The sequence below is a fragment of the Sorex fumeus genome, unplaced genomic scaffold (genome assembly GCF_029834395.1).
Source record: "Sorex fumeus unplaced genomic scaffold, SorFum_2.1 ptg000063l, whole genome shotgun sequence".
NCBI lineage: Eukaryota > Metazoa > Chordata > Mammalia > Eulipotyphla > Soricidae > Sorex > Sorex fumeus.
Genome location: NW_026606120.1, coordinates 73,567,758 through 73,589,891, shown reverse-complemented (window position 1 = coordinate 73,589,891; position 22,134 = coordinate 73,567,758). Strand labels below are relative to the sequence as shown.

At 62.7% G+C, this 22,134-nt stretch overlaps 3 protein-coding genes across 3 annotated transcripts; all 3 read right to left on the bottom strand.

Annotated features, from left to right (window-relative positions):
* Positions 1-158: 158 nt before the first annotated feature.
* PNMT (phenylethanolamine N-methyltransferase) lies at positions 159-1,956 on the bottom strand. Its single transcript, XM_056127942.1, has 3 exons — positions 1,533-1,956; positions 711-918; positions 159-623 (listed from the first exon to the last, which is right to left on the bottom strand). Exons 1-3 carry the CDS (start codon positions 1,897-1,899, stop codon positions 182-184), a joined length of 1,017 nt encoding a protein of 338 aa, XP_055983917.1. The 5' UTR covers positions 1,900-1,956; the 3' UTR covers positions 159-181.
* Positions 1,957-3,190: 1,234 nt separating this feature from the next.
* TCAP (titin-cap) lies at positions 3,191-4,318 on the bottom strand. The gene is made up of 2 exons (XM_056127944.1): positions 4,100-4,318; positions 3,191-4,015 (listed from the first exon to the last, which is right to left on the bottom strand). The coding sequence occupies exons 1-2, from the start codon at positions 4,207-4,209 to the stop codon at positions 3,625-3,627; spliced, it is 501 nt and encodes a 166-aa protein (XP_055983919.1). The 5' UTR covers positions 4,210-4,318; the 3' UTR covers positions 3,191-3,624.
* A 1,458-nt stretch (positions 4,319-5,776) lies between these two features.
* STARD3 (StAR related lipid transfer domain containing 3) lies at positions 5,777-21,640 on the bottom strand. Its single transcript, XM_056127941.1, has 15 exons — positions 21,520-21,640; positions 11,852-12,118; positions 10,477-10,554; positions 10,083-10,160; positions 9,933-9,986; positions 9,495-9,612; positions 9,287-9,385; positions 9,006-9,061; positions 8,636-8,728; positions 7,926-7,988; positions 7,686-7,781; positions 7,397-7,476; positions 7,215-7,319; positions 6,768-6,861; positions 5,777-6,356 (listed from the first exon to the last, which is right to left on the bottom strand). The coding sequence occupies exons 2-15, from the start codon at positions 12,071-12,073 to the stop codon at positions 6,252-6,254; spliced, it is 1,341 nt and encodes a 446-aa protein (XP_055983916.1). The 5' UTR covers positions 12,074-12,118; positions 21,520-21,640; the 3' UTR covers positions 5,777-6,251.
* Positions 21,641-22,134: the final 494 nt, after the last annotated feature.

The following is a 22,134-nucleotide window of genomic DNA, read 5'->3' as shown; positions in this document are numbered from 1 at the left end:
GGTGGCTCCCATACCCATCAGACACACAAGAATACGCTGGGTGCTGGGTCCCAGGGTAGCCCCAGACAAGCCTCACAGCTGCAGAGCCTTATCTCTTTATTAGGTGCACCGGGGACCTTTGTGGGGGGAGGGGGAGAGGAGAGGAGGTGGGGACAGTCTCCAGGCTCGGAGCGCAACATGCTCACACCCCCACCCCTTTCTGGGCCCAGGCGAAGAAGATGCCCTTGACGTCATCCACGCCCGTACGGAGGTGGGCGGGCATGACGTAAGTGCGCAGGTCCCGCACAGCATAGCCGCTGTGCCCCAACGCCGCCCGGACCTCCTCCTCACCCACCGGCACCACCGTAAGCCTGGCCTCCCCTGCGAGGTACCACGACTCCTCCAGGCCCCCGATGAGCAGGAGGTGCCCCCCAGGCTTCAGCAGTGTGGTGATGTGGTCCAGGGCCCGCTGGAAGCTGGCAAGGTCCGGACTCACAGCCTCCAGGCAGAAGGTAGAGACCAGGGCGTCGGCGGGCAGGGGCGCCCCGTGCCCTGCGCCCAGGGGCTGCGGCTGGTGCACATCGATGGGCAGGACCCGCTTGACGCGGGCTCGGAGCTGGCGCTCCTTCTCCTGCCAGGACTCACTGTGGGCAGCAAAAGGCAGGCAACGCTCAGGAGGGCGCCGGAGTGCCCAGCCCCCCCCCCCCCCAGGCCACCCCCGTGGCCCTTACCCCTTGGCCTCGATGAGGCAGACGTGCTGGCTGTAGGCGCTCCAGTCGAAGGCGCCCGGCTCGTCCCGCAGCCAGAGTCCCAGCTCACGGCGGTTCACCTCCAGGAAGTCGGTCATGGTGATGTCCTCAAAGTGGGCGCAGGCGCTGAGCAGCTGGTAGACGGTGGGGCCCGAGCCAATGTCGATGAGAGTGCGTCCAGACACCTCACCTGAGGACGCAGACGAAGGGGGTCCTCGTGCCAGCCTCAGGCACACCTCCCTTCCTCGCGAGCCCCTCCCTCGCCCTGGGCCTCTCCAGCTGGAAAAAGCTTGATTAGCTCTGGAGTTAGACCCCCAGAGGCCGAGGAATTGGGAAGCCCTGGGGAATCCGGGCAGCTCTGTCCTCCCAGGTGACCTCCCTTCCCACCCCTGCCAATCCCTGCCCCATCTCTTCAAGAAGAGCTCAGCGGGGACTGGAGCGAAAGCACAGAGGTCAGGGCATTTGCCTTGCACGCAGCCGACCCCAGGAGTTCAACTCCCAGCATCCCATGTCGTCGCCCCAGCACCGCTAGGGGTAGTTCCTGAGTGCAGAGCCAGAAGCAACCCCTGAGCATCGCTGGGTGTCACCCAAAAAGCAAAAAAAAAAAAAAAAAACCAAAAAAAAAAACCACCAAAAAATAAACAAACAAACCTCAGCCTCAAAGCACCCCAAGTTCCAACCTGGGCGTTGCCTCTCGACCCTCCCCTGCAACCAAAAACCCTCTGTTCCCTTTCCTGCCTCCTGGATCTGAGGATTCTTTGCGGCGCCCTGCCCGGCTCCCCTCTGCCCGCGTCCCGCGCTCACCCGTGGCGAAAGTCTGTGCCAAGCAGCGCAGCTTCCAGGGCCCGACGCCGTCGGGGTTGCTGAGGTCCCCGCGGGGCGGCGCGTAGTTGTTGCGCAGGTAGGCGAGCGGCTCGAAGCGCTGGTAGGCCGAGGCCACGGCCGCGCGGCCCGGGTCCACGTCGGGGGCCGCGCCCGCTGCGTCTCTGGGCTGGGTCGCGCTCATGCTGCCGCTGCCGCTGCCGCCGCGTCCTGCCCGCGCTGGGCCGGCAGCCCCTTTATCTGGCCACGGACCCCCCACCCCGAGCCCTCCGAGCGCGGGGGCGGCCGCTGAGCGATGAGTCGCCCGCGGCCCCACGCGCTGCGCTGTGTCTGCTGTGACCCCATCCATCTCCTTTAGCGTCGGGGCCGCAGACTTGCTGGGGGGCGTGGGGGCGGCCACTGGGCCATCTGCACCAGCGCCCTCCTCCCGCCTCTGCCTCACCTGCCCACGCCCACGTGGGCCGCCCCACCCGCTTCCTTCCCCCCAGCAGCCTTCAGATGGCCCCCCACTCCTTGTCCCCTTCCTTCGCTCTTCCCGGCACCTCGATTCTTCTCCCTAGCCCTTTCCCCAACTCCCTCTCCGTCGTGCCCCCCCACCCGTGCTCCCCTTCTTCTGACACCCCTTTTCCAGCACCCATTCTCCCGCCTTCCTGGGAAGGACGCCCCATCCCTGTTCTCTGCCCCTCCCCAACTGCGTCCTCCATCACCCCCACCCCAGCTCCAGAAAGGACAGTCCGTTCCGGCCTAGCTGCGGTTGCCCCAGAACAGGCCTCCGGCCCCTCCTGTCCGATGGCAGCAGCGATAGGGGGCTAATGCACTTAGCAGGAGGGACGGGTCTCCCCTGAGGGCTGCCGGGGCTCAGAATGTGCCCGCCACGTCGGGCTGGGTGGGGGCCTGGTTCTGCGGGAGCACGGTGAGCTGGAAGGGGTTGGGCCTGTGGCTGCACCTCACCAGCGGAGGGGGGTGGAGCGCAGTCTGGGTCTGTGAGAGCCAAGGGATTCTCCAGCCCACCCCCTCTGGGAGCTCCAGGTGCCCTCTGTCCAGATGCAGGGTTTCGTCACACCCCCAAATTGGAGCCAATATCGCAGGGGTGTCTGCGTGCTCTTCCTGGAGGGGGCCCCTCTGCCTCCTCGGCCTCTCCTCCCCCACTCTGTCTGTCCCCAGAGGAAAGAGTCTCCTCCGGCCAAGGCCAGGTTGGGACATGAGTCACCACAACAGCTGCAGGGGTCACAGACAGGAACCTGACCCCCTCAGAGGGCGGCTGGCTCAGGACGGATTCTCTGGGGTTCAGACTGAGGGAGGTCAGTCTGGGGGGCGGGGTGGTCACTAGATCTACACACGCCCAAGGCAGCTGGAATAGTCCTGGTGCCAGCCCCTCTACCTTCCGCAGGAGATTAAAGCAGCCTCTGCTGCCAGCTGGCCTGTAGGGTGCTGCCCCGTGCCAGGGCTGCACACAGGGTAGGCCTGGACCGCACTCAGGGCACAGAAGGGACACTGGACAGCCACCGTCCCCCTGCGTGGGAGAACCTGCTCTGCTGCCATGTTTAGCTCAGATTCAGGACCATTGTCAGAAGGGACCATGGGGGGACACCCACCAGCGGCCTGGCACCCCACAACCACAGGAAAGAGATGGAGCTGGAACAGGACTGTTTATTGCAGCGCTAACAGCGGGGGTTGGGGGCCCCACCCCGCCTCTGCCCTCTCCACGTCTCCCTCCCTCCCTCTTTCTTCAGACTGTTCCAAGCGTCCTTCCCAGCACATTCCACACGTTTCCTCATCTCTCTCTGAAGCTGGAATCAGGGTCACCTTCTCATCACCCTTGTGTCCCCTCTCCATACGTAGTCCGTCTGTGCCTTCTCCTGGGGCCAGGGTGGCTCAGCTGTGCCAGCCCCAGCTCTCCACCCCCTCGCTCCGGGTGCTCAGAGGACCTCAGCATCCTGGCCTCTGGCTCCCTCCTTCCCCAGCCCCCAACTCAGCAAACTACAAAGCACCCACGGCCAGAGCTCCCGTCCATGGTCCTAGCCAGGATGGGCTGGGCACTGGCCGCATGCAGCAGAGCCGAGTCCCAGGGGTCTCAGCCCCTCTGGGCTTCCTGGGACATGGAGCGGGATAGGGAGCGGTGGAGGGCCCCCGGCTTGCTGACAGACACCACGGGAGGCAGGTGCTTGGTGATCTCGGCCACGTCCTGGCGCTCGGCACTCTGGCCGCCCAGGGCTGCCTCCAGCGCCAGCATCTCCCGCAGCTGGAGGGGGGTGTCCTCGCGCTCTTCCTTGGCGCCCAGCTTGGTGGGGGTGAAGATGGGCAGCGGCAGCACCCGCTGGTAGGGCACCAGGTACTCCTGCAGCCCACGGCCCAGGAAGCCCATCCGCATCACCAGCCAGGGCGAGCACTGCACCAACGCCTGGCACTGCCCCTGCCGGTGGTAGGTCTCCCGGCGCACGGCGTCCTCCTCATGCAGGGAGCAGCTGGGGAGGAGAGGCCAGAGCTGAGCCGGGGAGCCCGCGCCCCGACCAGAACCTGCCTCTGGACCCTGCAGCTCCACTACTCACCCCTCCTCGGGCCGTGTAGAGAGTGTCAGGTCCTTCCACTCGGCCCAGAAGGCCTCCCTGCGCTCCCGGTTCTCCTCGGACACTCGGCAACTCAGCTCCGAGGCGGCCATGGTCTCTCTCGCCCGCTCGACTCCTCCAGGCCCTTTAAATAGCCCCCCTCCAGGGGCTATTTTCAGTCCCTCTGGCGTCAGAGGCTGTAAGCAGAGCCGGACTCTCTGATGGGGGACTGGGCCGTGGGGGTGGTCCCTGAATTCCAGCTGTGCTCAGGTTCAGGTCACAGGTTGGCTTCAAGAGTGATCCAGACACGCCCCTGGGGGCAAGGGTCCTCACAGCAACACCTCCAGGTGTCTGGCACCCGGCAGGCCCTGCCTGACACCAGGCACATGCCCAGCCTCGTGCCACCCTGGTCCTGGCCCTCTGCCCCAGCCATTCCTTACCCGTGGAAGGACAGCGCTTGGTCTGTAAACAGAAGCCGCAGGAACCCAAGCCCCTTCGGGCTCCGTTGCAGGCCGCAGGGATGCCGCCTCTACTCTCCTCTGCGCTAGGCACAAGGGCAAGCCCCCGTGCAGCCCCCCCCGCAGAAAGGATGGGGCAAATACATCTGTTCTAGAAGGACCAGCCTGGAGCTAGGGGCCAGCCGGGCGCGGGGATGCTGACTCCGGCCAGGGACCCTGGCAGGGCGAGGGGACGCTGATGTGGACTCTGGCCCAGCTCTGCCTGGTGCTCCTTTCCCATAGCTGGGTTCCAGAGAAGTGTTCTCCCATGGAAGGCCAGTCAGGCATGAGGGCCCCAGCTTCCCCCCGGGCCCCCGGGAAATGGAGATGAGAGGCAGGGCCCCGGGAGTGAGTCATGGTGGCCCTGCCCCACCCGGCCTCCAGCAGGCCGCTGGCCCTGAGAGGATAACCAGAAGAGCTCCGGGGATGGGAAACGGGGCTCAGAGATGTGGGTGTGCCCAGGGCACGACCCCTAGAACACCCCTACCCTTTCTGGGGTACCCTAAGTGCATGGGGCAAGAGCCGGAGTGATAGTGGGTAGGGAGCTTGTCTTGCACACGGCCGACCCAGGTTTGATCCCCGGCATCCCGTATGGTCCTCTGAGCACCATTAGGAGTAATTCCTGAGTGCAGAGCCAGGAGTAACCTCTGAGCATGCCGGGAGTGATACAAACCCCAGAATAGTAAAGAAATAAATGAAACTAAGTGCACCGGGGAAAGATGATGCCTGCCCTGTATCTGACCCTCTGTGCTCTGGGTCCCTGGGCCTGGGCACCTTGTCAAGGCCTCGGCCTGCTCTGGCCATGGCAGATGCTGGCTTAAGTCCCTGACCCGATCAGCCCCCTTTGGGGCCTGACCAGTCCTTTGTCCAACTGGACCAGCCCCTGGACTGCGCAATAGCTCAGAGGTTAGAGCACACACCTGGCCTGCACCCCGGGTTCAATGCGTGGCACTGCTGAGAGTGGACCTGTCCAAGAACAGAATCTGAAGCCCAGCAAGGCCAGGGACCCCAGGCTTGCAGGACTTTTGGGGAGACCCACAGTGCGCAGCTCTTTGGCCCGAAGGGGCATGAGAGGGTGCTGGAGGCCCCTTCATTCCCCTCTGCCCCATGGGGTGCCGTCCTTCCCCCCAAGAGGCAAGACAGGTGGGGCCACTTTTCTGTGAGTTCATTTTTTTTAATTGGCTCAAATTACAAAGGTCCCCCTGGGGCCCTGGGGCAGGGAGAAGCTGGGTGCAGCAGTTTCCTGCCAGCCCCAGCCCCCAGCCTCTTCCCCAGCAAGGGCATGTGGGAAAAGGTCCCGGACCCCTGATGTCTAAAAAATGATGAGAGCAGGTGAATGAAGCGTCTCTGGTGCCCTCACCAGAGACCAGCGGGCCTGCCTGGGCCCCGCCCGCCCCCAAGTCTCAGGCTCCCGTTCCAGACGGGCCCGAGGCTGGTCAGGGGCAGCGGGTCTCCAGGAGGCAGGCACTGTGGGCGCTGCAGCAGGACAGAGCCCTCCCTGGCCGGGCCCCAGGGCACACAGGCCGCCAGGCGGAGAGGCCGCTCCCTCCCCAGTCAGGCCAGGCCCGCTGTGGCAGGCAGCAGACGCCCAGCTAGCTCTGCTCGACCTCGAGGCTGCGGCAACAGGACCCTGGCCTGCAGGGTGGCGAGGGGCGCGCTCACGCCCGGGCCCCCAGCTCGCTGATGCGCTGCCGCAGGTGAAAGGCGAATTCGAACATGGTGGCAGCGAGGCTCTGGTGGATGAGGTACCGGGGCAGGCGGCCCTGGGGGAGAAGGGAGAGATGCCAGGGGTCCTGCCACCAGCAGGGGGACCCTCCACCCAGAATGCAGCCATGGCCAGCCCCACTCCCTTGGTGGGAAGAACCCACTGCTGGTATCTAGGGCCTGGCGCCAGCCAGCCAGACCCTCGAGGGGCCGGATCTGCAGCCAGCCACCCCTTGGGGGCCTTCCGAGCCAGAGGTAGGAGACAGGGCAGGGGACCCAGAGATGGCTCAGAGGGCTCGAGCACCAGTTCTGCATGTGGCTGCCCTGGATCTGGTCCCCGGCACTACTTGGTCCCCTGAGCACCACTGGGAGTGGCCCCAAAACCCACAACTCAAAGGAGCAAGTTCAGGGAGGAGCCTGGGTGATGCTGGGTGGGGAGAGCAAGGAGGGGCGGGGGCTGGGTCGCCCACCTTGAGGTCTGTGTTCAGGATCCAGATGAAGGTGCACACCCGGGGGTTGTTGGCCGACTTGAGCACGACAAAGCCTCCAGGACCGTTCTCGCCCCTGAGTGGAGAGAGCATTGGGGACAGGGTCCCAGAAGTGCCCCCAACTTGGCACTTTGGCTCAAGTCCCCAGGGGTTGGGACCCCCCACTTTCCCAGAGGGCACAAGGTGAGATCCACTCTGGAGGTCGAGCCGGGAAGGCCCTGTGGGCAGCCCCCCTGCGCCTACTCCCTGGCGAGGAAGCTGCAGAGTGGACCCTGCCTGCTTCCCAGAGTGGCAGGCTGGGAGGCAGGTAAAGGGCATCCCACCTTTCCCTCAGGAGACTTCTCAGTGTCGGGGGGAAGGCAGGGCAGGGCGGGACAGGGAGAGGAGGATGAAGGTAGGGCCCCAGGACTGCACACACCGTGGGCTCACCTAACGTATTTGTGCGTTGGGGGCTTGGCGCCGTGGGTGGTGGCAATGCCCGACGACAGATACCGGTCTCGGCGCCGCTCAATGCGGCGGACATTCACGAAGTCCCTAGGGATGGGGTCAGATGAGGGGCTGCCTGCCAGGCAGGAGTCCTGTTGGCCAGCCCGGGCCCGTGGGGCGCTCACCTGGGGGAGACCACTCCGCCCGCGGCCCCTGCAGACACATCGTAGGAGATGAGCGTGTTGTCTTCCACTCGCTGAAGGATCTGCGGCCAGCAGGGGTGCATGAGGGGCAGCCCATCCCCAGGGACCCCAGACCCAGGTTCCAGCCCCACCTGTGCCCACATCCTGATGCTGAAAGCTACTTCCACAACGAAAAGCATCAGCCCCTGCACCAGGCCTTGTGCAGTTCAAGGCCAGGAGCTGGGGGCTGGGGGCTGATGCTGGGGCAGAGGGGTGCCCTGGCCCTCCTCACCTGGCAGGCAGTCACCGTCTTGTTCCAGAGTACCATCCGCTCTGGCTGCAGGATCACCTCCTGGTACACCAGCTCCGCGGGGCATGGCAGGAAGGTCTGGGGGTGGGGGTGGGGGGCGGCGACAGGGCTGGGTGGAGGCAGTGAGCCACAGCACCCCGGCCCTGCCCTGGGATGTGGAGAAACCTGCCAGAGGCCCGGGCCCCCGCCAGCGGCTCCAGGACACACATTGCCCTCACTCACCTTCAGAATGAATGTCTTTCCATGAAAGGGAACCTCAATGGTGGACACGGTGTCCCCGTATTCCTGTGACAGGGACAGGAGGGGGGAGGTGGGCGGGGGCTGGCGGTGACCCACAGGCCGGGTCTGAGCAGCTCAGGGGGACAGCTCAGGGAGTGCGGGGATATTTGAGGAGCCGGCACAGACGGTGGCTCTGACAGAGGGCCAGCGAGGAGGGACGCGCCGGGCACAGCTGCAGGCACGGAGAGGCGCGTCCCGAGCCGGGCAGGGCCTGGGCAGGCTGCCCCGCCACCCGCCCTGCAATCTCCTCTGATAATGCTGTTCTGATCAGGAAACACAACACCAGGCCCGGACAGAACCGGCTTCCCCTTCAGAGTCCGGGAGGGCGCAGAGGAGCAGAGAGGCGAGCAGCGGGAGCAGGAACATGCAACAGGGCGGCCCTAAGGTCCCAGCACCCCCACCCCGCCCTGCCCCGCCGGACCCTTCTTGGCCTGATTTCTCAGGCCTCTTAAGAGGGAGTGAAACCCCGACTGCCAGAGCTGAGGGGGCAGAAATGCTTCTTCACATTGTGCGCCTGTGAGCACGTGTCCGTGTGCTCGTGTATGAGCGTGCCGGCGTATGTGCACACGTCGGAGAGGCTGTGCGCACGCCACGCATGGGGATACGGATGCTGGAGCTGGAACCCAGGGCGCGTCCACACAATGGCAGCTTACATTGTTCTTCTCAAACTTCCAGTTCTCCTCCTGGGCTAAGATCTGGTCCACCACGGCCATGGCCTCCTTGCCCTGGCGGATGTACTCCCGCTCCTGTGGGGCAGGAGGATGCAGGGTCACAGCCGCTGGTCCCTGGGGTCAGGTTCTGCCCAGGAAGCAGCAAAGGCAGCCCAGGCCTGAGTGGCCAGGGGGAGGTCTGGGGTGCCTGGACCCCACCAGACATGGCTCAGGGGTGCAGGTCCTGAGGGGTTCCCAGGCACAAGACAGATACAGGGGAGAGGGCCAATGCTCAGATGGACACTGACCGGCCCCGAGGCTGCCAGGGGCCCCGGGGCTGGCAGGTCTCCCGGGGGTCCGCTACGGCAGGTACCTGAGCCGAGAAGCTCTTCCTCCCTGCACCATCCTCATCTGAGTCATCGTCAGACCCTGCAGGAAAGAAGCAGATGACAATGGGGAGGGGCGGAGAGTGTGGGAGGCAGAGGGGTGCGGTGCCGAGCGCCAGGATGCGGGGGTGACTATGCGTGTGGGAGAGGGGGTTGGCTCTCCCTAGGGAGCTGAGAGGAGGAACAGAGAGAACAGACCCGGCCTACCCGCTCCTCATGCAGCCGACCCCCGCCCGCCCCAAAGGCAGCTCCTGTCCCGAGCTCTTACCTGCAAAGGACTCGGGGGGTGAATAGAACTGGCCCTCGGACAGTGCCCCCGAAAAGAGGAGGGGTCCACTGGCAACAGCAGCCTGGGCCGCAAGATACCCTGGGGAGGGGCAGACAGAAAAACTCAGTCCCGAGAGGGGCTGGGGGGGGGGGGGGTGGCGCTCCTTCCCGCCAGGCTCCCCGCACCCTCCCCCCCGCCCCGCACTCACATCGCTCCTCCTCGGCTTCCTGGGGCAGGACCTTGAAGTCCAGGAACCAGGTCTCCAGCCAGGCAAGGACGAAGGAGGCAATGGGCAGCAGGTAGCCGAAAGCCCCTTTGCTGAGCAGCTGTGGAGGGCAGGGGCTGAGCGCCACGCAGAGGCCCCCAGGAGCCCCCCATCCCCACCGTGTGTGTGTGTGTGTGTGTGTGTGTGTGTGGTGAGGGCCGCGGGCACAGAGGTGCAGCAGGGGAGAGGGAGGCGGACGGGGTGCAAGGGCTCCTCTCTTGGGGTCTCGGGGAAGAAAGCGGGGAGACCTTGCAGATATCAGAGGCCAGCGTTCTCTCCCCCTCCCCCCCCACGTGATAGCAATCGGAGAAAACCCTTGGGAGGAGCAGCCCATCCCTTGGGCTCGAAGCCCACCCGACCAGCCAGGCCTGAGCCACTGACCTCCGAGAGGATGACCTTGACTATGAGGAAGGCGCTAGACACCAGCGTGGTGACCTGCCCGGGAGGGGAGGAGCAGAGGGAGGACGGCTGGGGCGGGGAGTCCCCCTCCAGCGCCCCGAGCCCCCACCCGCTGCCGGAAGGGGCACCTACCGCAATCACCCACCAGTGGCGGAGCCGCAGCACGGCGTAACCCAGGAGCAGTCCCGAGAAGCGGAAGAAGGCCAGGACCTGGGGCGGGGGGCACCACAGACAAGCCAATGCCCCCAACCCCACAGCAGGTGGGCCTCCCCTTATCCTGCTCGCTGGGGCAGGGGGCGCAGGGTGGGGGGGCCTTCAGCGCCTGCTGAAGGGGCAACCTGAAACAGGACCTGGTCTGCCCTATTCCAGACTTGGGGATCTCAGAAGGAGGGAGTTGAACGCCCCCCCCCCCCACCCCCCCCCACCCCCCCCCACCCCCCCCCCCGCCGCCTCATATGGACGTGGCAGATGCAGAGAGCCAGGCTGCCCCTGCCCCCATGCACCCTGCAGGCCCAGCCCCACTCACAAAGATGTCAAAGAAGGAGGTCTTGAACTTGTAGTAGATGATCTCCTGCTCCAGGCTCTTCCGGATGCCGGTGTTGGTCTGGGGAAGCAGAGCAGAGGGCGGCTCACAGGAAGAACCCCAGCCCCAGGGCTGCGCCTCACCACCCCCCCCCCCCAGGGCTGTGCGAAGCTGAGTAGCGTGACTGAGAGGTGAAGCCACCCCCAAGGAAGTGCCCTGAGCCCCCAGGACAGCTAGAAGCGCGGGGAGGGGGGGGGGGGACAAGGCTGGAGGGGAGCCAGTGGCGGCCTCACACTGTTCCTCTCCCTCCCACCACGAGGTGCTCCATCTTCCCGGCCGGCCGTGGAGGCAGACAGAGCCCCAGGTGGCCACTGGCTAGATTGGGTTTATGTCTAATGGGTGGAATCCATCACGCTGACAGAGAGGTCAGCCAGTGCGGCAAGCGGGCGCAGCCTGCTCCCACCATCTGACACCTGCGCTGGACCCCAGGCCTGGCCCAAGGGCGCCATAGAGGCAGCTTGACTCCTCAGGAGAAAAAGGGTGTCAGAAGGGAGGACAGCACCCAGGAAGAGGAGCCTCCTGGCACCATGATCTCTGAGGGGGGACATGGGATAGGCACGCTGACCACAAAGGGATGCTGAGAGTGGGAGGGAGACCTAGCAGGCTTCACGGCAGGACCCCTGGCTCCTGTGCCTGGGCTGCCTGGTCCCTTGGGCACCGCCGGCAGCAACCCCTAAGTTACAGCCAGGTGTGACCTCTGAAACCAAACCAGACCAAAGAGAGACAGATGTTGGGGCCCGGAGCACGTAGGACGCTGCCTACACGCGGTCGACCCAGGATCCATCCCTGGCACCCATATGGTCCCCGAAGCCCTCCAGGAGTGATCCCTGAGCACCTCTGGGTGTGGCACAAAAATGACAGAGAGAGAGAGAGAGAGAGAGAGAGAGAGAGACAGGCAGGCAGGCAGGCAGGCAGGCAGGCAGAGGCATTCCTGCAACCAGAGCCCCGCGGTGCTCATGAGTGTCCACTAGGGGGCAATTTGGGGCATAGGTGAGGAGTGTGGGGCGGGGAGATGGCATCTGGGTGCAATCTGCACTCAAGACTGAACTGGGGCTGGAGCGGGTAGGGCCTTTGCCTTGCACATGGCTGACCCGGGTTCGATTCCCAGCATCCCATATGGTCCCCTGAGCACTGCCAGGAGTAATTCCTGAGTGCAGAGCCAGGAGCAACCCCTGTGCATCTCCAGGTGTAACCCAAAAAGGAAAAAAAAAAAAAAAAAAGACGGGCCAGCCCTCCCTCCTCTAGGCTCCTTCTCCGGGATGGCTGGCCTGGGGGAAGTGAGGCCCAGGCGCCTCACCCGTCTGCTGCCCCTACTCACGTTCAGCTCAATGATCCAGAGCAGGGAGATGAAGAGCAGGTCGAAGGTGACGAAGAGGCAGAAGGTGCGGCGGACGTCGGAGATGGCGCTGCGCTTCTCGGGCGGTGGAGGGAGGAAGTGCGAGGACAGGCTCTGGCTGTGCGACAGAGACGAGCCCAGGGAGGCCACGGCGGGCAGGCTGCGCTCCAGGTCTCGGGCCAGCTCCCCGGGCAGCTTGCTCATCCTGGAGGGCCGCTCCGGGCGGGCGGGCCAGGCTCAGCGACAGGGCTGCGGGTGATGGGCGCAGGGTCAGGGGGCGCGGCAGCCAACCCGCTCACCAGCTCCAGGTACCTGACTCCCCCGACCCCCCACCCCCTCTTCTCTGCCCAAACTCTCCCTCTACTTCCCGGGGTGCCCCGACTTCCGGGCTGTGGGGGCACTGTCCCTCCCACTGCCCTCCCCTGCCCCGCCAAAGGCCCAAGGCCTGCCCAGCTCAGCCCTGATTGTCAACAGCCTCTGGGCCTGCACCCCCACCCCCCTCCTAGCAGGGCCCCAAGCTCTGTTCTTTGTTCCCAGCACAAAGCCACATTCCCTCTCAGTGACCAGCCTACCCTCCCACCCCATCCATGGTAACTGGGAGGGACTTCCTAGGCGGCCCTGGAGAGAGGACATCTCGGTCGCTTCCCTCTCATCCATCCCACCCACCTCAGGCCCAGCCGCCAGCCAGGGAGGCCTCCCCACACCCAGGCCAGCCCCCGCCATTCCCCAGAGCACCCCATGTGCTGCTCTGCCCAGGGTTCTCACCCCAGGCTCTCCCCACACACGGGCCTCCCACCCCTTCCAGCCCTCCCCTGGGCTCAGAAGGCCTCTCCTGGGTCCTCTCTTCCAGGGCGCCCCCAACCCTGTCTCTGGCGGGCCTTCGGGGATCTCTGAGTCTCTGGGCTCTGGTTCTGGTCTGGGGCCGGGTGGCCCACAGGTGGGGCTCTGCACGGGGCAGGTGGGCGGCAGAGCCCAGCACCCCCAGGCTGGCTGTGCCCTGGAGGAAAGGGAGGTGACACGGGCAGGGCCTCAGCACGAGGCTGAGCTTCTGGGCCCCGCCCTGAGGTCCCGGAGCTTATCGGGTCGTGGGGAGAGGACAGCAGCTCTAGATGTTTGTCCTTAGTCCTGGGGAAACCAGCTCTGACTTCGGTCCGACTCGCTGTCCCCTCCAAAGCTCTGGATGCCCTACCGGGGCCACACAGGGCCAGCAGGAGGTTTCGAACAAGCCTGCTGGCCCTCCACGCCCCTGTGCAGACCCCTGCCCCCACACAGGAGCTAAGGGTTCAGTGGAGGCACCGGCTGAGGCCACCCCCAAGTCCCACACTCTTGGGGTGACAAGTGCCTTCAGCAGGTCGTGAAGAGCCCAGCTCTGGAGGGCGAGCCAGGTGGGGGGCCCGGCCGAGGGTCAGCAGGCCTGGCGCCTGCACCTCAGCGCCCCACCACCCCCAGTCCCCTGTGCTGGCTTCCTGAGTCCTACAGTCCCCTCTCCATCTCCTCTTCCTGTCTGCACTCACCCACTGCCGCCCCCTCCTGCCCACTGAATCCCATTGTCTCTCCCTCTCCCCCTCCTCCCTCTGTCTACCAGTTGGGGGGGGGGGCTGCAAATCCCCCCAAGCCAGCTCCTGTGCGGTCTGTCCCTCTGGGGTCTGGGGTGGGGCAACAGCCTGGGTGTGATGCCCCCCGTGTGAGGTGGTGCAGCGACTCTCACACGCCCAGACGTCCCTGGGAGGTGAGAGACAGGGACCGGGGGCTGAAAGCAGAGGTGTGTGTGTGTGGGGGGGCGCCACGGAGCTTCAGACACAGGGGTGCAGGAGCCCCCAGGGCTCAGGGCAGGCCAGGCAGTGCGGGCAGGACAGCAGCCGGAACCCCGGCCCAGGCCAGGCGCCTCCTTCCCACCAAGCCTCAGCCTCTCTGGGGGCGAGGGGAGCGGAGCAGCTCAGCCTTTCACAAAAAGCCCTTCTGTGAGGACAAGAATGTAAGTGGCAACTTCCTGGGAGCCTGTGTGAAGAGGCAGAAAGCTGGGAACAGACTGGTGGTGGTGGCACAAAGACCCCCTCCCCCACGTCAGCCTTCTGCACCCTCAAGGCCCCCTTGCCCAAAATGCTGCCTGCCGCCCCACCCACCGTGCCCACCACCATCTAGATGAGGGCAGGGGAGAATGAGGGCTGGGAGGTGGCTGCACGCAGAGGTCGCCCCCGACCCCTGGGCACAGCACCCCCCCCCCGCCAACCCCCACCCCTGCACCCGCCCCCCTCCACCAGTACCCCAGCACTCGGGCAGTGTTAGAAGAGCATGTGGGGGGGATGGGCCTGGCTGTCTGCAGGGGCGCAGGGCTGCCACGTGGGCAGAGGTGGAGGGCAGGGGTGCGCAGGACTCGGGGACAAAGGGGAGAGAGGGGCAGGAGCTGAGGGGCGCAGGATTCTGAGGCGACACCTCCGGGACAGGAAACAGAGGCAGCAGCCAGAGTCCTTCCGGAACACCAGCACTGCAGGAACCAGACTCCAGACAAGCTTTGAGTTCCTTTGTTTTCATTTTTGTCTTCCGGGCGACACCCAGCACCACTTCCTCCTGCCTCTACTCAGGGATCACTCCTGCCGAGGTTGGGCTGGGGGACCTTATGTGGCACCATGCATGGAACCAGAGGTGGCCCATACAAGTCAAACTCCCTCCCCACTGCACTCTATTCCAGCCCCAACATTTGGGATTTCATATATATATATATTATTTTTTCTTTTGGCTTTTTGGGTCACACCTGTCAATGCTCAGGGGTTACTCCTGGCTCTGCACTCAGGAATTACTCCTGGTGGTGCTCGGGAGACCATATGGGATGTCAGGAATTGAACACAGGTCAGCCGCGAGCAAGCCAAATGCCCTACCCGCTGTGCTATTGCTCCAGCCCCTCTTAGAATTTTTCGGGGGAGATCTGGGGTTTTAGTTTTGCTTTGGGGGCCACACCCAGCAGTGCTGCTCAGAGCTTGGTGCTCAGGGGTCGCTCTGGGCACTGCTGAGGGCTGCACTCGGGCCTCCTGCACGCAGAGCCTGGGGAGAGTCTCTGGCCCTTATGTCCCCGCGACAAAGGCACACGACGGCCTAAGTGTCGGGAGGGAACTTGGCAGGTGTGGGGCCAAGGCTGAGGTAGAACAAGGAGCTGAGGAGGCAGGTCAGGTGAGCGGGAAACAGGGCGGCCGAGTGCGTGCTTGGGGGGTGAAGGGGCTGCCCCACGGTGCCCGGTGACCGCCAGGAAGGCCTCCGCACCACACTTCACCCACCAGCGACCCACAGCAAGCGCTCGGCCCTTAATCATGCGTTCTCATCTCTGTGTGGAACAGACCAGGTCGCTCCGGCCCAACACAGGTGAATTCCAAGGGGCGGTCCTGGCCCCTTATGCTCGCTCGGGCGGGGGGGGGGGGGGGGGGGCAGAGGCTCTTCCCACTTTGGGTCCAGGCCCCACTCCCCAGTCACACCCCAGTCACCCGGGCAGCTCTGCCTGTGCTTCCCAGCGGAGACTCCTGGCCCCGCAAAGGGGCCACGCCACCAACAACACCCTCCTCTCCACAGGCAGCCTGAGAGCTGCCTCTGTCGATCACGGAGCGGTGATCAGACCCTGGCCCGGCATCAAAGGCTGCGGTGAGGCATGCCAAATGCCAAGAACAGTGTCTGGCACCACCAAGTGAGAATCATTGATGCCAAGAATGAACTGGGCTCCCCCTGGGGAAAAGGTCCCACCCTTGGACTCACGCTTCACTAGTCACTTGGGCCCTGGTCTTGGTCTTCTCCTCTGTAAAATGAGAGCAGCGGCCCCATTTCCCTGAAACGTCTAAGGATGGTGGGAAATCCCTTTTCTGTCCCTGGGAAATGGTTTGGGCCAGGGCAGGGGTTGTTCTGGGTCAGCCCCATCAATGCCAGGTTCACCAAGAAGGCACAGACGGGGAGGGCAGAGACGCTGTGGGGACATGGGCGTGGCCAGGAGGGGTAGGCATGGCCAGCACGCTCTACCAGGTAGGAGCCAACACCCCTCACCTGACCTTTGGGCACCCGCCCTCAGGCTGTTCTCAACACAGTGGCCAGAAGCACCCGGGAAACGTCAGCCCATACCTCTCTGAGCCCCAGCCTCCCATGGATTTCACCTTGCTCAACAAAGGCCAGTCTTCACCCTGACCCCCTACAAGCCTCTTCTTCCCCCAGCCTCTTTCAAAACCCTCTGCTGGAGCCTCCCTGCCCCTCTGCTCCTTGGATGTACCCCAGGGCCCTTGCACCCGCCTCCTCACAGTCTGAGCCCTTGGTCCAGAGACCACTTCCTTCTGAACCCTATGAAAATAAGTCTTTCTGGGGACAGACCTTCCCAGGACTCTGCCAACCCCTCCCTCCACCTCCCCACCCTGCTCCGTGTGTACTTATTTCCTCAGGATTTGTGGCCTCCCAGTGCTTGCTCATGGCTCCAGGCCCATACCCTTGGGGCTCCCGGAAGACACCGGGGAAACCCGCCATGTGGTCATCCACCTCCAGTGAGGGGCTCTGTGTGCATCAGGGTCAGCCACCAGCCTTGCCACGGGTGAGGGGAGCAACATTCCTGGGCACCCGCCCTCCTCCAGCATCTCAACCCCACTCCGAGCCTCGGGGTTCACTGAATGCCCTGGACGGCAAGACTGCAGGAAAGGGGTTCCGCAAACCCCTCACTGTCCCTGGCCTTTCCCACTGACCATGGCCTTGCCCCGGGATCGTCCTCCCCCAGGGCCTTCCACAGAGCCTTGTTCTGACAGGGAAACCACCCTCCTCAGAGGCCAGCTGGCACCCAGCCCGAGCTCAGCACTTCCTCCTTCAACGCTATAGTCCAGCTACACTCAGTCTCCTCGTCCTACCAGAGGCCCAGAGGGCCAGGTCCTGGTGAGTGACCATGGCAATGGCTTGGAAGTCTGTGTCTATGGGTCCTAATGCCCACCCAGGAACCGGGAACAGGGTCTGAGTTCCAAGTCTAGTTTTGGACCTCGAGTCAAAAGTCCAAAGCGAGTGACACGGCCCCAGGCCTCTCACCAATCAGAACCTGGGTCCCCTGGCAGCCTGGGCTCTGCTTGCAAAACCTCCTCTCCAACCCCTACAAAACTTTTTTGCCTTTTTTGCTTTAGGGGGCAACATGGATCATTCCTGGCAAGGCTTGGGGGACCTTATGCCGTGCTAGGGATTGAACCAGAATCAGCTGCCCACAAAGCAAGCACCTTACCCACTGTATTACCTCTCTGCCCCTCCCCTTGAAGTAATTTCTATCCGGTTCTGTGCCTTTGACCAAATCCCTAGAATACCTCTAGGTATTCTAGAATACCTCTGTCCACCTTGCAGAACTACAGAAAAAAAAAACTAGAAATAACTCATATGCAGTGCTTTGCCTGTTCAGTGGTTAGTCCCACAATTGAGGGGCCCAGTGGCTGATGTGACCAGCGGAGCACTCGGCCCAAGAGGAGGTACAGCCTCTGGCCACTGCCTCAGGTTCCCACAGATGCTTACGGGGCTCATCCTCTCCCCTCCCCTCTCTCTTTCACACATCTCTCATTCATTCACACATACACACACACCCCGCCCAGAGGGTCTGCGATGGTCCCTGGGGAAGGAGGAGTTTAAAGAGAGGCGTGTCAGGGGCAGGAAGTAGAAGATCAGAAGTATAGCACTCAACCAAGACAGAGACAGAGACAGAGACAGAGACAGGGAAGCACGTGGCAGCAATTGACAAATAAGATCTTAGAAGGGCAGCAGGGTCCATTTCTTCTTTCCTTAGGGGAAGTGGAAAGAGAAGTGTCAAATCAAAAGAGAAGCCATAGCATCGCTGCATGCAGGCCCCCCCCCACCCCCACCAACTGGGGAAGTGCTACTGGAAAACTCCCTGACTGAGATCTGAGATCTGCTCTGTGCTCCTAGCCCCCAAAACACACTTTTCAGGCCTCCAAAAGCATCAGGGCGCCCCACAGTATGATTCCAGGACTTCTGGCCACCCAGGGGCTGGGGCGTCAGGGCCCTCCCACCCTTTCATGCTCTTTGTAAAATGTGGGACCAGGAGGTCAGGTTCTCACGGGTCCTCTTCCAGTAGACATGGGCAGTCCTCACCTCTCCACCACTGGAGGGGCTGAGTGCAGGGCACACCCCCGCCCCCAGCATATCCCTGGCCAGACAAAGTCAGGATCTGCAGAAAAAAGCTCATAGCTGACCATGTGAGGTACTTCCGTGGCCCTTGGTCTACTTTGTGGCAGGCCCTGAGACAGTTTCTAAAAGTCCCTGTGCACAGAAGGAAGTTTTGTTTTGTTTTTCCTTTCTTTCATTTGGGGGTGGGGAGAGGTGGTCACACCTGGTGATGTTCAGGGCTTACTTCTGGCTCTGTACTCAGGTATTACTCCTGGTGTTGTTCAGGGGTCAGGGGACCATATGGGATACCAGGGATCGAACCCGGATCGATCACACGCAAGGCAAACACTCTCCCTGATTATCACGCTGATCTCCAGGAGGAAGTTCTTGGGGGGGGGGGGCAGGAAACCACACCCAGCAATGTTCATGGGTCCATGTGATACTGAGGATGGAGTCCGGGGCTCCCACACATGGTGCCTGTGCTTCATGCTGTGCACTGAGCATCTCCCTGGCCTAGAAACTAGTTTCTGATGATCCTGTTGAGTGACTTGACATTACCTCCCCTGAGTCTCAGCTTTCTCATCTGTAAAATGGAGCCAACGGTCCACCACTCAAAGAACAGACACGAGTTGAGAAAAAGACAGGAGTAGACCACAGGCCTTGAATGTGTGAAGCTCTCAGTTCAATCCTGGCACCAAAAAGAAAAAGACTGAACAGGGGGGCTGGAGCGATAGAACAGCGGGTAGGGCGTTTGTCTTGCACACGGCTGACCCAAGTTTGATTCCCAGCATCCAATATGGTCCCTGAGCACTGCCAGGAGTAATTCCTGAGTGCATGAGCCAGGAGTAACCCCTGTGCATCACTGGGTGTGACCCAAAAAGAAAAAAGAAAAACTGAACAGGATTTTGGTCTTGCCAGCCCCAGCCCCAACAGGCATTCCAGGTGCAGTGGGAAGTCCGACATGACACTGTGATGTGCCTGCCGGGATGAGTGCTCTCTGGGAGGAACACAGGAATGCGTGCTCCCAGGGCAGGAAGCATCTGCCTGGCTGTACCGAGTGAGGTCAGGAGGCCACAGGGACGAGAAGCATCTGAGCAATCATGAAGAATCAGTGTCAGTCCATGAGGCAGAGAAGACGGCCTCAGCCTAAGGTCCAGGCCCAGCACCCAGGCAGTACTCGCTGAGTCTAGCCCAGGGGTGAGCCCCCAAACACAGGCAGTCCCTCCCTCCCCAGGGCATGGCCCCTGGCTGCTCCTAACCCAAAGGAGTCGTCTGTCATGGCTGAGCAAGGACAGGAAGCCGGGCCTCAGCAGGGGAAGCCTTCCCGTCCTCCCCCTCCCCCTCCACGCCCCACCCAGCTCACAGCCAGGGAGAAGGTTTTAGTGTAGAGAACTGTGATAAGTGTGTGAGAGCCTGAGCTCCATCCCCAGTGCCACCAGCGGCCCCAGCCCCTCAACTCTGAGTCTCCCCCCTCTCTTTGGTGGCCCCAAATTCTCTTCTGATGCCCCTTGCTACTGGTCGGCCCTCTGGAAAGCACCCATGGCCTTTGTCTCCCATGAGTACCCAAAGCACCAGGCACAGAATTAAGGCTGGCCCTGTCAATTTACTCATTTCCACTTCACTTCCGGCACAGACTGACCTTGGGGGCTGGGTCTTTTCCACCTTTTGAATCTCTGTTTGATATATCTACCTTGACAAAGAGCCAGACCTTTGGGCTCTGCGACAAAATAAGAAGCCAATTCAACCATTCTCTAGCAGCTTAAGAAATTATGCCAAGGGCCAGAGAGATAGTACAGCAGGAAGGGCACCACCTTGCACAGAGTCGCCCAGGTTCAGTCCCTGGCACCTCATATGATCTCCTGAGCCACATGAGGAGTGACCCCTGAGGCAGAGCCAGGAATAAGCCTTGGTCTTAAAAAAAAAAAAAAAAAAAAGACAGTACCAGAGTGCAAGCAGCCTGATTTGGGAGCTCACTACATTCTCTACTACACCACCACAGACGGGGCACTACAGGCACACAGAGGGGTGCGGGGAGTCTGGGAGATGGGGCAGGGGTGCAGAGCTTATGCTGCCAGAGCTGAGACTTAAGAACCGGAAGAGGCAGCCTGGCAAACCAGAGAGGTGGCCGGTGACTTAAAGCTGCCAGGTAGGGAAGTGCACCCTGCAGGGCCTGGTTATTGGACCTCAGAGTACTCCTGAAGACACACAAGACAAGCTAGATGACGGAGCTCTGAACTACGCCTCGACTCAACTTTCCCACAGGCAATGGGGAAGAAGCTATCAAGAGTCTACATAAGAATTTGGTGTCTTTTTTTTTTGGGGGGGGGGAGCTTTTGTGCCATATGTGGTTGTACTTAAGAAATCCATGGTGCCCGAGATGGAACCTAGGCCTCGCTCCTGAAAGGAGGTACACGAGCCTTTTGAACAGTCTACCTGGTCCTAACCTTGTGTTTTAAAGGAATCACAAAAGTCACAGTGCAGGTCCGTGTGGCTGGAAGACACTGGAAAGCTGATGCAGTCCCAGTAAGAAACACATGATGGGGGATATTTGTGGGCAAGACCAAGTTGAAGCATGTTCGGGGAGTGAGCTGGATAGATCGCCTTTCGGAGGGGGAAACTGAGGGAGGAAAAGTAGGGTGAGACAATTCCCAGGGATCTGTGGGGGACAGGGGGCCTGAGAGCCGATGAGTCTGCAGGAGAAAAGGCCAGCTTAAACAGACCGAAACAGAGCTGCCCAATGGGCTCATGGTGGAGGGTGAGAGGCTGGGCAGGAGGAAACTGACACGGTCCTTCTGTTAGGGCAATAGGAAGAGCTTGGGGAAATGCAGAGGAAGCCAACGAGGGATGCAGGTCCAGGCCAGCCACGCTAATTAGGAAAGTGCGACGGATGTCAGTTTCAGAGTTTTCACCTCTTGAAAACTCGTGAAAGATGATGGGCCCGAAGAAATAGCACAGCGGGTAGGGCACTCGTCTTGCATGTGGCTGACGGTTCCATCCCGAGCATCCCATAAGGTGCCCCCACCCCCCAAGCACCGCCAGGAGTGATCCCTGAGCGCAGAGCCAGGAATGAGCCCTGCGCATCGCCGGGTGTGACCCCCCAAAAAACAAACAAACAACAACAGCAAACTCATGAAAAGACACTTCAAAGGGCCCTTCTGATGTCATCTAGGAAGTCACTCGCGGCCTCTCTTGGGGAAGCCGGGGCGGCGTGATGACAGCAGAGCCCGGGGACGCGCCTCCGTCTGCAGACCCGCACCCCTCCGCAGAGCAGCCCCTGCCCTGGCCCTCCCCTCCCCGCGATGAGGGCGGCACCGGAGGGCGGCCCGGGACCCGACCCCGCGCCCGTGCCCAGGTCCCTCTCGAGCCCGCCAGGGTCCGGTGCGCTCACAGGAGGGGGCGGAACCTGCGACGCGGCAGGCGTGGGAAGGGTCGGACGGAACCCGGCACGGACACCGGGCGCGGGGGTGGCGGGGTGTGGCAAGACACGCCGGCAACACAAAATCCCCCGTGCAACCACCCGGTTCCACTTCTCCAGAACGCACCTGCTCCATGTCAGCCGCGGCCCCCGCTCATCCCGGCCCCACCGCCGTCCGGCTCTGCGGTCCCAGCAGCGCCTAAAAGCGGAAGAGGAGCGCCCGGCGGCTCCACTTCCGCCGCCGAGCCCGCCGCCGAGAGCCAACCGGGACGCGCCTCGGCCTGCAAGCCCCGCCCCCGAAGCCCCACCCCCGCAGCAGCCCCACCCCCAAGCCCTCGGGCCGGAAGTGGCGGCTGCGCCTGCAAGTTCTAGTTCAGCTGGGGTGTCCCAAAGGCCAAGGGAGCCATGGTCCAGCGGAGAGGGTGCATGCCGTGCACGCGGCCAACCCGGGCTCGCTGTCTGGCGTCCCATATGGTCCCCCCGAGCACCGCCAGGACTTAATTCCTGAGTGCAGAGACATGGTAATCCCTGAACAATCTCCTCATGTGGCTGTACCCCCCAAAACCCCTAGGCCAAGAGTGCAGTGGGAAAATAGCCTAGGGGCATCTTAGTTCTTGGGCCACTTTAGCCAGGTGTGGTGAGGAGAGAAGGGAAACTGAGTGAAGGGAGACTGGTGGGGTCTGGAACAGGTCGTTGGGAGGAATCCAAAATTAGTCTGTTTTATTTTGGGGTCATACCCAGT